Here is a 16,170-nt window from a genome sequence, read left to right on the forward strand (position 1 = left end):
CCTGATCCTCCGGCCTCCGCCAGCAGCCTCAGCAGAAGCAGCAGCGGCAGCAGCGGCGACGACGACAACCGGAAGCGGGCGAAGGCGGGAGCCAGCAGGAGTTCGAGGAAACGGGTCTGCCGGAAGTGACGTCGCGTGGGCGGGACCGCGGCCAAAAGGGGCGGGGCCGTGGACGGCTCCACGCCTACCAGGGCCGGACGTGAGCGGGAAGGGACCTGCGCGAAGTGTTTGCGAGCCCCGCGAAGGTAGGCACGGGAAACTTTACTGGTTTTTTTCTTTTAATTGTCAGCACTACTTGAGCGGACTTTTGATTCCTAACCCTCTAAGCAAAAGTGTAGTTTTACTTTTAATTGCTCAGTGATAAATGTAGGCAATGCATGCTTGATGTTTTAAAGAACAAATCAGAGCAGAAATGTTTACGGTGTCACGGTCTCCCAGTTTCCCAGTTCCCCTTTCCAGGGGAACCACTGGTGCCATTTTGTTGTGTGTCCTTCTAGAGAAAGGCTCTATATACACATATAATACAACATATAAACATGAAGAAAAGAGATTAATAACTACCCGTGTCACAAGGATGAGTATTGAGTTAGAGATAAAGAAACTGAGGCCCAGAAGCCCTGGCTGTGTAGCTCAGTTGGTTAGAGCATCTTCCCGATAACCAAGGTTGTGGGTTCCATCCCCAGTCAGGGCACATTCAAGAATCAACCAATGAATACACAAATAAGTGGAACAACAAATCGATGTTTCTCTCCCCTCCTCTCTCTCTAAAATCAATAAAAACAAAACACAGAAGCACAGGGGAGGGTTAGGACCACAAGGTACCTGAAAAATCTAGATCTGAAACCTGTTTTTTCCTCCAAGAAAGAATACAGTATGGTCTCAAAATTTACATTCTTTTTAAAAAAATATAACATGTTTTTATTGATTTTAGAGAGAAGAAGGGAGGGAGAGAGATAGAAACATCCATGAGAGAGAAACTTCAATCTGCTGCCTCTTGCACACCCCCTTCTGGGGACTGAGCCATAACCCAGCATGTGCCCTGACTGGGAGTCGAACTGGTGACCCCTGGTGCATGGGCCAATTCTCAAAATTTACATTCTTAAAAATTATTAAGGATCCCAAAGATCTTTTGTTTGTGTGCATTATATCTATTGATAATTACTGCATTAAAATTAAAACAATTTAAAAATGTTCTTTAGTTCATAAAATGTCATTACATGTTAATGTATTTGTATTTTTAAATTTATATTTCCCCCCCAAATTAGTGAGAAAAGTTGTATTGTTTTACATTTTTGCAAACATTTTAATGTCTGCTTAGTAGAAGACAGCTGGAGTCTCACATCTGTCTCTGCATTCAGTTCGTTGTGATGTTTTGATTCAAGCATCTGAAGAAAACCCAGATTCATACAGGTATGCAGTTGAAAAGAGGTACCCTCACGGGTTCCTAGACAGGGTCTCAGGGGCCACCCCTCCCAGGGATCTCCAAATCACACTTTGAGAACTGCTGCTCTAGGCAGCATTGCCTCTGCCCACAATTTGCCCAAGATGGAATTGAAAAGGTAATCATGGATACTATGAACGTCAGTATTTTCTTGTTTTGTGAATGAGGAAATTGAGGCTGAGATATAAGTGTTTAGCCCAAGTAAAACAGCTACAACTTCACTACTCAGAGAACGAAACCAACCATGTGATTGGAGAGTTGGAACCTTCAGTCCCACACACTCCTGATCTCTGGGGACGACAGAGGGGCTGGAGCTTGAGATCAGTCACCAATGGCTAATTATTTAATCAATCATGCCTTTGTCATGAAGCCTCCATAAAAACTAAAAAGGACTGGGATGGGGAGGAGTTTGGAGAGCTTCCTGATTGAGGAACACTTGGAGATTTGGGGAGAGTGGCACACATAGAGAGAGCGTGAAAACTCTGCACCCTTACCCGGTATCTTGCCCTATGTATCTCTTCCATCTGGTGGTTCCTGAGTTGTATCTTTTTATAATAAACTGGTAATCTAGTAAGTAGAATGTTTTCTGAGTTCTGTGAGTTGCTCTAGCAAATTAATCAAACCCAAGGATGGAGTAGTTAGAATCTCAAATCTATAGCCAGTTGATCAGAAGCACAGGTGACAACTTGGGCTTGCAATTGTTATCTGAAGTGTGTGTGTGGGGGGAGTGACGCAGTCTTGTAGGATTGTAGGACTGAGTCTATAACCTGTGGGATCTGACGCTATTTCCAGGTAGTTAGTGTCAGAATTGAGCTAAATTGTAGAATACCCATCCGGTGTTGGAGACTTGCTTGGTGGTGAGGAAAAGACCCGCACATTGGAACTGGGAGAAGACTCTTATCTCTGAATGTCATCTAGGTCTTTGGGGACTTCGAAGCTGCTGATACAATTGTAACCTCACAGGTACAGTACCCCTAGATCCATAACTGATGTTCTGCTAGGATTGAACATGTAAATTATACCACTTTAGGGCAGCCCTTTCTTGGAACTTTTAGTATTTATTAGTATAACTTGATTTTTTTTTAAATGGAAGTGGCCTGAGTATCTTTAAGCCAAGTGTGCGCTTCCTGTAGTCTGTTATTCTACTAGTTAGCTACTGTGGCTTCTCAAAGCTCATTCCTTCTAACTCCACTGTAGCCACCTCATACTCTATTCCTCTGCTTCTGTCTTTCCCAGGGGCAGAAGAAGATTGGTTGTTCCCCACCCTCTATAATGTGGCCACCCACACTAGATCTCTATTATCATAGGGATAATAGCCCCTAGATCTGTATCATCATAAGGATAATAGCCCCTAGATCTGTATCTTCATAAGGATAATAGCCTCTTATCTTTGGATAACACTTTTCTACTTTACAAAGCATATTCAGACCATTATTTCACTTAAACTGAGCCACAGCCCTGTGATGGAGGCAAGCTGCTTATTATTCTTATCTATATTCTACAGAGAAAGAAACTGAGGCTCAAAGAGGTCATGACTTCTCTGAGGTCGTACATCCAGGACCCATGGAGCTGGGACTAGTGCTCAAGCTTCTGGCTGGCCATCCTATGCACTTTCTCCTGCACCTGCTGACCTCCTGCATTATAAAGAGGGTAAGATGCCCCTGGGCGCCCACTCTTTATCTTCACATCTGCCGAACTCATTGGGGGATGAGCAGCATCCATTTCCTGAGCTGGAACATAAGAGACACAATATGTTCAAAAGGTGATGATAGTTATAGATAACATGTAGACATTTAGGCTGAGTCAGGTGCTGTACTAGGCCTTCTAGAGATTTTATCTCTAGTATCCTAACTGCCATAAAAGGGTAGATGTTATTATGCCTATTTACAGGTGAGGAAATAGCTTCAGAGAAGGTAGCTTGCCAAAGGTCACCTGCTGTGTCTCTAGAAATTCTCTGGCCTCTCACTGTGGTTGGAAACAGTCCACTGTGCACAGGCTTTGATATCAGACATGCCTTGGTTCAAATGCTGGTTCCTCCACCTGCCTGCTGTATGACCATGTTCTCACATCTGAAAAATAAAGAGGAGGAACCTCTCATTCACAAAGTGCTCTCCTGAGGACTAAATGTCAGGCCCAGCCAAGGTCTTGCTGATGGGAATGGTGGTTAAGCACCAGTGAGATCCAAAAAGATGCCAGGAGCCACAAGGCTGGGAGAAGAGGGGCAGGTAGGAAAGTGACATGGTATGCCAGAGGGCACCATGCTTCAGTTTCAGTATTTCCTCATTTGGAAGACTTGTCAGGTGATGCCAACAGAAGTCTGTGGTTGTAGAGTTCAGAAAATGAGGTATGGTTTCTTCAAAGTTACTTAGGCATAATGAAGTCCTCCATTGAAGCCAGTTTATTATTTGCCTGTTTGCTACAATTCAACACTTTAGTTCCTGTCTGTCTCTCTTCATGTCCATATTTAGAAGAGAAGATTCTTCATGGGTACAACCCTCCCTCTATTACCCCTGGCCTGCAAGGTGAAAGTGGGCAGTATGCTTAAGGCTACACTAAGTCCCAGTGGCATGTGCCTGGTTTTGATAGGTTGAGCTCCAACCAGAAAGAGCACTTATGAAATGCAAATACATTGTCATTCCAAACAATGAATGGTGCCAGCCATAGCCCAGGGGCAAGGCGCACAGTATACAGAGCCTGGGAGCCAAGAGTGGGTGCTCTGCCCCCAGGAGTTTCTGCCCTCTGTTGGTGGAGCTGAGGGTTTTCAATGGGAATTCTTTATGATGACTGGGTGGGCCCTGTCAATTCAGAGTAGAAAATTTGGAATCGATTGCTAGAGATCTGATTCTCCATGTAGGCTCTGGACTAGCTGCCTGGCTTTCATCTCTCCAATTAACTCTTTCAGAAATATTTACTCAGCCCCTGCTATGGCCCTGGCTCTAGATTAAGGGGTGAACAATGTGCAGCTTCCACCTAGCCCTGGAATTCACCTGCCTTGGCGACAGCTCCTGCATCCAGTTCTTTGGCTGGATTTGGATGGGGTTATTCATCCACCTGCACTGAATTAGGCTCAGAAGCCCTGGAGTAACAATGGTTGGCGGTGTGTACTGGATTGTGTCATCTTCCTTTCTTCCATGGCTTCCCATTACTCTTGGAATCTTGAATGACGCCCTCCCTGGTCTGGCTCATCTACCTTTCTCCCTCTCGCTTTCTGTGGTCCTGTTCCTCAGATGGACCGTGTTCCTTACTGTCACAGGGCCTTTGCACATGCTAGTCCCTTTGCTTGGTTGTTCTCTGTGGTGACCAGACATTAAGGTGACCCCTGTGTTCTTCACTTCCGGGTGTTCACGTCCTTGAGTGGGGGTGGGACCTGTGACTTGCTTCTAACCAGTAGAATATGGCAGAGGTGATGGAATGTCACTCCTGTGATTACATCAAGTTTTGTAAGACTCCATGTTGCTAACAGACTCATTCTAATCCCCCTTCCGTTGCTGGCTTTGAACAAGCCAGGTGCCCTGGGTCCTACATTCACAAGGAAATGAATTCGGTCAACAACCTGAGTGAGCCTGGACGTAGATCCTTCCCCAGTTCCCCAGTCAGGCTTCCACGTGAAAATGCAGCCCTTCCTCCCACCTTCATCACAGCCTTGCCAGCACCAGCTAAGCTGTGCCTGGACTCCTGACCCACAGGAACTGTAGATAATAAGTGTATTGTTTTAAGTTGCTAAGTTTGTGGTTAGAAAAAAAAAGCTGTGTCAGTTTGTCACTATTTTCTATGTATAGCGTTAGAAAACTGCTGTACTTCCTAATATCCACATAGTTGACTCTTACTCGTCCCATCCCACTTAGATGGATTTTCTCAGGGAAGCCTTCCCTACCCTCTGCCAGGCTTAACTTCCATAGGCGCTCATCTCCACACAGCCTGCACTGTTATAAATGTGATTGTTTAATTAGTATCTGCCTCTCCACTGCACCATAAGTACCATGAAAGCAGCTATTATGTCCTCTGCTTCTCCAGGGACTAGCACAGGTGCCTGGCATATGTAGGTGCTCAGTAAGTGCCTGTTGAATAAATAAATGATTGGTAGCACATTCAGGGTCAGGAGGAGTGCAGAGCTGGATTGGTCAATGGTTAGAGGCTAAAATGACTTGGGGGAGAGTGCATATTGTAGTCCTAAAAACTCACTTTTATTGTGACATATCTGAACAACTGAAGCTAAAAGTGTATTTTGGGGCATCTTTGATGGGAATTGTATGTGTCCATACAATTGTCACACTGAACCACCCCAGGACTTGGCATGAGTGTGTTTCTCTTGGAAACTCCAGACTCCCTCCTTCCAGAAGAATTTCTTGTATTTTGATCACCAGGCAACTCTCTTAACAATATCCTTCCTATGAGTTTCCACCTTCCTAGTCAGAGGAAGGAAAATGCAGGGGGAGAAGGGAAGGGTGTGGTTGGGTGGAGGGAGCTCCAGCCTGGCAGTTTCAATAAGGCCTACAAAATACCAAATAGCTGCCTCAGTAAAGGAAAGGTGAGTACATGGGTGCTACTCATGTACTGAATCATATCCCCCCAAATTCATATGTTGAAACCCTAACCACCAATGCAGTCGTATGTGAAGATGTGGCCTTTTATTAAGGTTAAAAAAAGTCAGAAGTGATGTAGTGCCAGTTTTGAGCCTAGCCCTTGAGAGACCTTGCCTGATTCCACTCTTGCTCTTAGAACCCTGAAGCTCCATGTGAGCCACATTGGGCTAGCCTGCTGGTAAATGAGAGACATGTGGCCCAGTTACCTCAGTCGACAGCCACTCCTAGATGCAGAGGCCTCTGGCTGCCTAGCCACTCACCCAGGTACATGTGTGAGTCCAGCTGAGGCCAGAACAACTGCCCAGCTGAACCCAAACTAAAATGCTGACCCATAAAATCATGAACTAGTTATTGTTTTAAGCCACTTCTAAGTTTTGGGGTGTTTTATTATGCAGGAGAAAAAGTGCTGACTGACGTAAGCACTAACCATGTGCCAAGCTCTGGTCTATTTGAAATCAGGCAGAACCTTGGGCAAGAAGACTTGTGCAGAGACGGCATAAGAATAGGCATGATGCAGTAAGTGCTCTGTAGAAGTAAACACACTAGGAATAGAAGTGGCATTTGAGCTGGAGAAGAGTCTTGTCCATGTGGAGTTGGAGGGGCTGGAGATATAGTGATGATGAGGTTGGGGAAAGACTTCCAGAGTCTTCCTGGGAAGGAGTCAGCAAACATGCTGCTCAGGCATCCTCATGAGTGGTACCCCCTGAGGGCAGGGTCTGTGTCTGATTCATCTTGGTATACCCCAAGATACAGGGCCTTGCCTACACTGGGCATTCAGTTTTGAAAGACTTGCTTTGGAGATGTTTCTAATTCCCTTCCCTTTATTCCTACTTGCCCAATTGTATTAGTTTTCTAGGGCTGTTGTAGTCAGTTGCCACAAGCTGGCAGGCTTAAAACAAGAGAAATGCATTCCCTCACAGTTCTGGAGGCTAGCAGTCTGAAATCAAGGTGTTGGCAGTTTGTTCCTTTTTGGACACTCTTGGGACAGAATCTGGTCCTTGCCTACAATCCTTGGGGTTCCTTGGTTTGTAGAAGCATTGCTCCCCTCTCTGCCTCCATTGTCATGTGGCGCATCTATGTCTCTAATGTGTGTTTTCTCATAAGAGCACCAGTCACAGCCTACTCCAGTATGACCTTATCTTACATCTGCAATGACCCTATTTCCAAATAAGGTCACATTCTGAGGTACTGGGAGTTAAGACTGCAACCTGTCCTTTTGGAGGAGACACAGTTTAACCCATAACATCCATGAAGACCCAGGGGAGTATGTGTCCCTTATCTGACTGCCCCAGTCTCCAGAGGCAGAATTAAATGTTCTTTCTTTAGGACTCCCACACATTTAATATGTGCTTCTGCTTTATTAGAGCATCTGACTTGTTGGTCATCCTCACTGGTTGAGTTAGGGGCCGTATTTCTTCCATCTTCCCAATAGAGCCTGGAAGAGGGTATATGGTGAGTCCTCCGTAAATGCAGACCTGTGAAGCAGCGACCCTTCCCTGGGCCGTTATCCTGTTGGGCACTGAAACCTCAACATTTCACTTACTAACCCTCACAATGACCTTATGAAGTAGGTGTTTATAGGTTTTAATTCCTATTTCATAGAGGGATTTAAAGGGATTTACATTGGGATTTAGAGAAGTGAAGTAACTTAGTGTAGCCAGAATTATTGTACGTAAAAACCTAAAGGGCGCCTGAAGGCACCACGTGAAAAGTTTCCTGTTCCCTAGCTTCACGTTTCTCAAACTATGACGATCTGGCCAACTCAGCGCCATTCCCTTGAGAAAAACAAATCTGGAGCCTCGGTCCTACATTCCTGAGTACACCTAGCCCTCCGTGCGTTTTCCCTCCAGAAGCTGCACACAAAGCGGATCCACCCACGAGAGCGCGCCGGCCACCCTTCCGCGCGCGCGCCGCTCCCGGCGGGGCGTGAGGAGCCGCATTACCGGCTAGCGCGCGGCCCGGGCCCTCCGTCTGCTCCCGCCCCGGAGCCTGTCCTGGCGCAGCGATTGGCCGTGCGGCCGAGCGCTCAGAGCCCAGGCCCCGCCCTCCCCGCCCCGCCCCGCCCCGCCCCGCCCCGCCGGCTCTGGCGCGCCGCTGTTGCAAGGGGCGCCGCCGGCGGCCGAGGGAGCGTGACTGCGCTGCGCAGGGCGCTAGGAGGCATTGTCGCCGTAAGTGGAGCAGAAAGCGGCCCGGAACCGAGCCCCACGCTTCGTGCCCCGCAAAGTAAACGTAGTCTGAGGCTAAGCTCTGGAGGGGATGGGGAAGAGAGGGAGAGAAGTGTCCCCGTTTCTGCAGCGTACCCTCCCCCCTCAGGTCTCCCGATGCAAAGAGCAGCGGTCCGCCAGCTGCGGCTTCTGCAGTGTCCAAGGGCCCGGCGCCACGCCGGCCGGTGCTCGCAGACTGCGGCTGGACCGGGGCTGGCTCGGGAGAGAGGGCGCGGCGGTGCCAGGGAATAGGGAGCTCGGGGAAGCGGTCCGGAGCCGGTCTCCGTTCCCCGCTGGAGGCGCCCCTGCTGGGAGAAGCTGTTGTGTACTTCGTCCCTGACGTGACACTTTCGGGGTTTGCTTCCGCCCAGGGGAGCTGCAGACGCGTGCCCCACAGCGCACCTCTCGGCCCTCTTCGTTCGCCGCGTCCTTTCCTCTGCCTTTCTTCTTTCTTCTCCCCAGTCTCCGCCTGCCGGGAGAGCTGAGGGCCGGCCACGAGGAGCTATTGGCTGCGGGCACCGGGGGGTGGGGTAGACGGGTGAGGCGGGCCCCTTGCACCAGGCAAGGGGACCCTGGCCAGGTCACCTAGCTCAGTCCTGGGAGGCACAGCCCGAGGATGCTTAGATGCCTTTGGGGAAGCGCTGGAGGACGCTGCGGATCCCATGGCTCAAAAACAAGGCGCCAGCCGGTCCTGTTCGCGCCCCAGCGGGCTCCTTTCCCTTGGGTGAAAAACTGGGTCAACTCTGTTCTGGCCTCGAGCGGGCCTTCTGGGCTACTTGGGTCTGACCCAGCCCGCCAGCTCTTACCTCCCCATCGGCTCCCCCATTGGTGTGGTCCTGGAGACCCGCTGGAATCGACGGTGGGGGGAGCTTGCACACATGGCTGAGGAGGCTCCGGTTGCCCTTCCGAGCGGCTGCCAGCCTCTAAAGTTCCCAAGTGACCACACCAGTAACTAAATATAGGAGCAGCTGGTGTGGACGGGGTGTCGAAGCAGCTCCTTTGCACAGATCTTGGGGCTCCAGATAAGGTAGAATTCTCACTGGTGAGGGCGGGAGCGAGGAGGGGGCTACTGTCAGGGTTTGAGCAAAAGTCACCCCTTTCCCAGTCTCCTATCCAGATGAAATGAAGTTTTAGGTACAGGAGGGCTGTGTTGCCAATTCTCATAAAGCAGGGCACCTTGTTTTTTTTCTGTCATTCAGTTTATTATATCTTAACTTACTGTACCTGTTTAATCACCTCTTGGTAATGCCTTGTGTAGGAAATGCTTAAGTTTGCAAAGACCTTTCTCAAAAGTTCTGTGTCATTTACTGCTCAAAACAACCCAGGGGGAAAGGTGATATGTCTGTTTTACAAACAGGACTGCTCCAACACTGAGAACTTTCCAAAACTTTGGTTTAACCTCAAAAAACTCTCCACAGCTCCCTGCAGAGAAACAGAGGACAGACTTCCAGAAGGGCCTCCAACCCCCTCCGCCAGTAATCTGGGGACAGACTGGCTGCCTGTCTCCCTCTTTCTCTCATCATTTTGGGTAACTCTTCTCAGCCCCTGTCTCTGTTCCCTCCTCCCAGCAATGCCATGTGTCTTCGTGATAGAGGGCACACATATTCCTTGGGCCCGGTGTCATTGAGCTACTAGAGGCTGGCTCATTTTGCCTCTTGTCATTGAGTCTTACCTGATGGGAAGCTCATTCTGGCCTATGCCCTGTCTCTGTACCTTTACTCCCCGAGTGTAGCTGTAGTCCTTGTAGGAGGTGCCCAGGAGATGTCTGTTGGATTTAAACATTTCCTGGGACTGTGATGCACACTCTGAGGAAAGGCGAGTTGGGACTGTGTGGAGAGGGTTGTGTTGCTAGGACATCAGCAGTGTGAGTTGGGACCTTGTGCCTAAGGGTCTCCAGGATTTGGAGTGCTTTTCTTGAAATTTTCTAAGGCTGTTCTTTAGTGCCTGGGAACAGCTGGGGCCAGCAGAGACATCAGATTTGGGTACTCAGGTCCAGACCAGACCTATATGGGCTGATGGTTCCTGTTTCTCCCATTTGGGACAATCTTTCTGCTACCACTGCGCTTGCTTGTGGGGTTGACCAGATGCCTCAAGGAGTCCAGCACTTGGGCCTATGGAGTTGGTCCCAGAAGGACTTCCTTGAATACTGATTGCTCCCACTGGCCAGTGTGATATTTTTTTCATGGGACTACATGAGATTGGACAGCCAGAATTGTGCTGACATGCTGATTTTGATTCACCCAAATTGTTTATATAGACAGATGTCCCACATTCCTAGAGGTGGCCCTGCCTATGGGGGTTTACACTCCATCACTTATATGTGACTCGGACAATTTTCCATTTTCCTCAAAAACAGTTTAAAGCAAAAGAAAAGAGGAGCAGCTTTCTTTATTTTTTCCTCCCTCCCTAAATCTCCTTTCTCTCTGGACTCCTGTTACATGCTAAATAAATTCTTGCTTTTTTTGGGTCAAAGAGCCCTGCATTGGGTTGGGGCGGAAAGGAGCAGTCAGTGAAGTTGGACAACCTTGTAGGAGCCCTCTTGGGGACACACTTTAGACTCCTATCATTCCAAGTTTGTTCTTCCCTCATTTTTGGATCCCTCTTACCCCATCTTGGTTCTTATACCTCATGTGGCCCTGCCACTCTTCCATCTCACAGCCCTGCCTGTGCCAAAGAGTGACAGATCTTTGTCATCAGACCAGGGAGAGAGATTGTAAGCTGAACTTTATGAAGGAATTCTCCCTTGGAGGGAGGGATAGTTTTAGGTGAAGGAAGGGAGGGTGGTTCCCTAGCCAGTAAGCAATTTTGATGATTTTAGGCAACAGGAACCTCATAGGGGCTAGGGCGTATCTGTGTTGTACCTAGAGCATCCTTTGGAACATAAAGGGTCCCTCCCTCTAGTGACTTGCTCTGACTTACAGACTTTACAGGTTGCTACTGTTCTTGCTTTGCTGTCCCATACTGTATGGTGTCTGAGCCTGCTGGCAGGGGTGAAGTTTCTTTTTTTTTTTTAAATATATCTTTATTGATTTCAGAGGAAAGGAGAGGGAGAGAGAGATAGAAACATCAGTGATGACAGAGTCATTGATCAGCTGCAACCTGCAACCCGGGTATGTGCCCTGACCGGGAATTGAACCCTCATCGCCTGGATCCTAGGTCCACGCTTAACCGCTGAGCCACGCCCCACCGGGCAGGGGTGAAGTTTCTAATCAGACTAGTTTTCATCAAGGGGTTCTAAGGCCTTTAGCACCACTGTCCCACTTGGTGGCAGCTAGAAGAATTGCAGGCATAGTGTCTGAAAGTAATTAGCCTAGATACAATCCCACTAGGGTTAGCACAGACCCTGGGTAGGTTGGAGATTTACCTTCTCTTTCCCCTCTACTGAGAGGCCAGGATTGCCTCTGTGATGTTTCTTAGAAAGCTCTTCCTCATCAGAATCACAAGTCAGAGCCTTTTCCTGTATTTCCTCTTCATTTACACCCTATACCTAGTAGATGCTCAATATATGTTTATGATTACTGATGATAAATATTAGAGATGGGGAAAGGAGGGGTATAGTAGGAATACCTGGTTTAGGAATTAGAAGACCCAGGTTTTTTAATTTCATCTATCTGATTTGCCAACCCTCTTGGGTCTTCAGTTGTTTATTTAATTTGTAAAGGGGTTAGACTAAGTCATGAAGATTCCAGCAGCACTGCTGTGACTCAGGCATAGGGGGATGGTCTTAAAGGGAGCATGGTGAAGGTGTTGGGTCTATTTTGCAGTAGTCCTCACTATCCCCTCCTGTCCTATCATGGCTCACCTGGTGCAACTTGCCCACCTGGCACTGTTAGGCATTTGAATTTCTGACCCTTCTCAATTAGACAGTGTCTCAGATTTATTGTAAAAGTCAGTTGATTTGTATTTAGATTTGAAACTCAATGATAGTTATTGATCATCATTCATCACCATTGGGGATACTAACTGGGCATCTGTTTTCAGTGTGTGGTGTAAAGTGCAGGCAGAAAACACAGTATAGATCTGCTTTCTGCCCTAAGCTGCCTGCAGGCCAATTGGGGAGACAAATGTGTATAATTTAAAAAGCTTATAAACAACCAGAGTGTCTTGTGCTAGGACATTAAGTGCTTCTGAAACTCAGAAGGAGAGAACACTAAGGGCTGGGGCAATCAGGGAAAACTTCCTGGAGGTGGAGGGATGAAAATTCTACTCATTCCTTAAAGATGAGTTCCACTAAGTTGTTTGTTCAAAGTCACATGGTTATGAAACTGGGATTAGAAGCTGGCATCATGTTTGCATGTGTATTGTCTTATCCTCTCAATTAGAATTTATTAAGTAACTGTGTCCTGGTCTCTGGGCTAGAAAGATATATGTATTTTGTTCAATCTTTGTTTGAATCCAGTGAGGCTACTACTAGATCTCTTCAGATGAAGAAACGGGCTCAGAGTAGTTAAGGCACTTTTCCAAGACTTCTCAAGTAATAAATGACAGATTTAGGTATTAGGCCTGTCTTCAAAACACAGTCTTTTCCCACTGCACCATGTGTTTCACACCTTCAGTGTTGGCCTCCTTGGTGAGATGCACATACACACTGAACTCACCACTCTCTCCCCTAAGCACGTGGTTGGGCTTGGCCAACCTCCAGCTCGGCCCTGTCCAGCTGAGCACATGGGGACTTTTTCTTGGTGTTTGCTAGCAGCTCTGAGCTCTACCCTCACCCCCTTTTTTCCTGCCCTTTACATTCTTCTGCCTTTGACCCTCAGATTGAGTTCATTAGAGCACCTTGAGCTGTGTGCAAAGGTGGGACTCGGGGCAAAGGAAGGCATTGACTTTGACCTCAAGTTTAGTCTCTCTGTGGGGTGCTGTCACTGGTGACATAGGTGACTTGTAAAGAAGTAAGCACTGAATGTGGAGTTGGGCTGAGCTTATTGTTGCCACTTACTCACTAAGGACCTTGGTCAGGTCATTTAGTCCCTCTTTTTGCCTCAGTTTCCTTCTCTGTAACAAAAAGGGAGTTGGCAACATTTCTAGTGTCCTTTATGTTTTTAATACTTTATAATTTTTATTGTGTTCCTGACCCTTGTTTAAGTCTGTTCTCTCTAGTGATCCAGTTCCTTTCTCTCATTTTCCTACTCTACCCCCTTTTCCCTTGGGGTCTTGCAGATAAATTCAGCATCAGGCTGATAATCAGGTCTGCAGGCCAAACAGGCAACTTCCTCCATACTGGTACTTGGAGAGGGAATTCTTAGAGACCCACCCACCTGCCAGACTGCGAGCTCTGACCAGGCAGGCCTGTGTTTCATTTCCCTTTGTGCCCAATTCCCAGCACACAGGGGGAGCCTGGCGGAAGTGGGTGGGGCAAACAGGGAGCTGGAGGAGTTGTCCTAGAGGGTCATGGACAGGGCACCAGTTCACAGGCTGTGAGATGGAGGAATGAGTGTCTCTTCCTTGCAGTTGGTTGTGCCCCGCCTCCTCCTTACTGCCCCGCCTGTTAAGTGAGTCACAGGCCAGCGAGCACCTGAGTCTTCACTCCCGCCTGGCCACTGTTTCAGGCCCTGGCCCCGTGTCTGGTGTGGTCACACGTGTCCATCCTCCCAGGAAACTGGTAGGGCCAGGCTGCCCCCACCCTCTGATGGGCAGATCGACTGCTTCAAAGGCCAAGCTGGATGTGGCCTGGGCTCTGGGCCCCTCAGGAGGAGGTGAGTGGCCTGGAGCTGTCCGTGCAGGCTTCCAGCAGCCGGGGTCCCTGGCCGGTGGGCAGGGGATTCATGCCCCTGTGTCTTCCCCAGGTGCAGGCCCCCTTGTGAGCAGCAGACCAGCCTGGTGGCTGGCAGCAGGACACCCGAGTCTGCATGCTGAGGAAGATGGGTGAGGCGGTGGCCAGAGTTGCGAGGAAGGTCAACGAAACGGTGGAGAGCGGCTCTGACACCCTGGGTGAGTGAGGGCCTGGCTTTCCAACCACAGGGTGCCCTGGAAGCGGTTTGTGAAATCAGTTTGGAAATGAAATAGAGAAGATGAAAGAGACAGTATCAGTGTGTGCCCCTCACCATGAGGAGCAGTGTTTCTTGGACTTTTATTGCAGTTCTCTTTAGTTTGCCTGTATACGGGGTCGCAGCGTATGACTTGCTGTGGGTCATAGGGAGGTTTGAAAAACACTGAGTGAGGGGTTCCACCTGCTGGGAGCCTGTCTGTCTATGCTTGGACTGCAGATGATTCTGAGTGTGGACCAGGTGGCCAGAGCTGGCACTACTGAGTCGTCCCATGTCCCAGGCCCTGTGCTGGTGCAGGAGTGTTGTCTTACTGAGTTTTCAACAACCTCCCTGTGATGGATGATCCCTGCCAGGCATGACTGGCCATGAGGAGGAGATGAAGAGTTGAAGGCAAAGGGGGATTTTTCCAGGTCATCTAGCTGGGAGGCCCCTTTTCACTCCGCTGTTTTTCTTGAATTGTATCATATATTTTTTGCTTTGAACTGGTCATAGCATAAACAAATATCTGCTGAACTGACTATCTTGCTATGTGCAAGGATTGGCAGGGGATACAGTGCAACTGTGTGTGTGTCTCATTCACTGAATGTAAATGGCACCTTAGAGCCATAGGTGTGCTGTGGGAACTTAGGGGAGGGGAGCACTGTCCTGCCTTGTGGGTGACTGTGCAGGTGGACAGGTTGGGATTTGAGTTGGGTCTTTGATACACAAGGAGGAATTTCACAGGTAGCTAGGGGTGTATGTGCCTGTGTATCTGTGTCTGTCTCAAAGAGGAACATTTCCATGGAGGCTGCTGCCTGAGCAAAGACCCAAAGACTGAAGAGGTAGAGTGTTTCTTTAAGTAGCTGTTGGTCAGGGTGTATCTGGAATGTAGGCTTCTGGGTCAGGGGGTGGTGTCCCAGGAAGTGGAGGGACACTCAGCCTTCAAGATGAGCTTCGTCACCGCCTCCACCAGGAAGCCCTCAGACCTACCATGTCCACCCCTTGCTCCCTTCCACCTCTGTAACACCCATTCAGTGTCCCTAGAGAGTGAATTCAGTGTCCCCCACCCCCAAGAGCCAGTACAATGTCAGGCACTTTATAAGCATATGGAGGTGTTTGCTGAATTGAGCTAAGGTAAGAGGAGCATCTCTTATCAGCAAACAAACTTGAAGACTGTCACTGATTTTGGAGGGAAGGCTCTGGGGGGAGTAAAGGAATTCTGGAACCTGGTGCTGGTCACTGATGTGGTTGTACTCACCCTGTGCTTAAGGCTCTTCACCACTAATGTGGCGGTTGAGAGCCAGGCTTTGGGTCACGCAGACCTGGATTTGAATCTACTAGCCTGCTACCTTAGCAGGTTACTTAACCTCTCTGAACCTCAGTTTCTTCATCTATAAAATGGGGGTATAATGTGTCTCCCTCATCAAGGTGATTAGGAGTAATTATAATGTCTGTAAGGTGCTTGGCATATAGGTAGCTCCATAATTGGCAGCTATTATTTTTCATCCCCAAGGGCTGAAGGTGGAGGCCTAAGTACCCCCCCACCCCTCCCCTGACCACAAATACACCTCCTCTGGGTGTCAGCTGCCAGGTCTTGTCTGGGTGTCTGCATTACCTTCAAATGGGGAGCTCAGTGCAAATCAACAAATCTCTGGAGTGAGTAACCTACCTCTACTTTGAAGTGTTGAGGGGGAGAGGGACACATGCAGCTCAGTCTCATCCAGATGTGTGAAGGGGGCAAGGTAGAATGGCAGCAGAGGAGGGGGAGCAGAATTCTGACCTCCTGGGGAGGCGCTGTTTGAGAGAAGATTTCCTTAGGCAGCAGTAAGGAGGCAGGTGTCCCAGGCAGGGAGAGGCTACTACAGAGCTGCCCCTGTGGCATGGGGAGCTGATAATGGATGGCACCCGCAGATGGAGAGCCTAGGAGGCAACGTTGAGTCTAGGAGTCTAGATTTCAATGTCTATGGACCAGAGAT

The 16,170-nt window shown here is 48.6% G+C and overlaps 1 protein-coding gene across 8 annotated transcripts in view; it reads left to right on the forward strand.

Moving 5' to 3' along the window:
- Positions 1–180: 180 nt before the first annotated feature.
- The window catches only part of LRRC20 (leucine rich repeat containing 20), a 51,471-nt gene continuing 35,481 nt past the window's right edge, over positions 181–16,170 (forward strand). For 2 of the 8 annotated variants that reach the window (XM_016198344.2, XM_016198350.2), the window contains exons 1-4: positions 1,191–1,410; positions 2,234–2,404; positions 2,946–3,091; positions 14,015–14,159. In XM_016198344.2, coding sequence (XP_016053830.1) covers positions 14,078–14,159 — 82 coding nt within the window. In that variant the 5' untranslated portion in view covers positions 1,191–1,410; positions 2,234–2,404; positions 2,946–3,091; positions 14,015–14,077. The other 6 variants (XM_016198346.2, XM_016198345.2, XM_016198347.2 and 3 more) reach the window with 6 other exon arrangements.

Source organism: Miniopterus natalensis, chromosome 14 (assembly GCF_054644295.1).
Source record: "Miniopterus natalensis isolate mMinNat1 chromosome 14, mMinNat1.hap1, whole genome shotgun sequence".
Classification (NCBI taxonomy): domain Eukaryota; kingdom Metazoa; phylum Chordata; class Mammalia; order Chiroptera; family Miniopteridae; genus Miniopterus; species Miniopterus natalensis.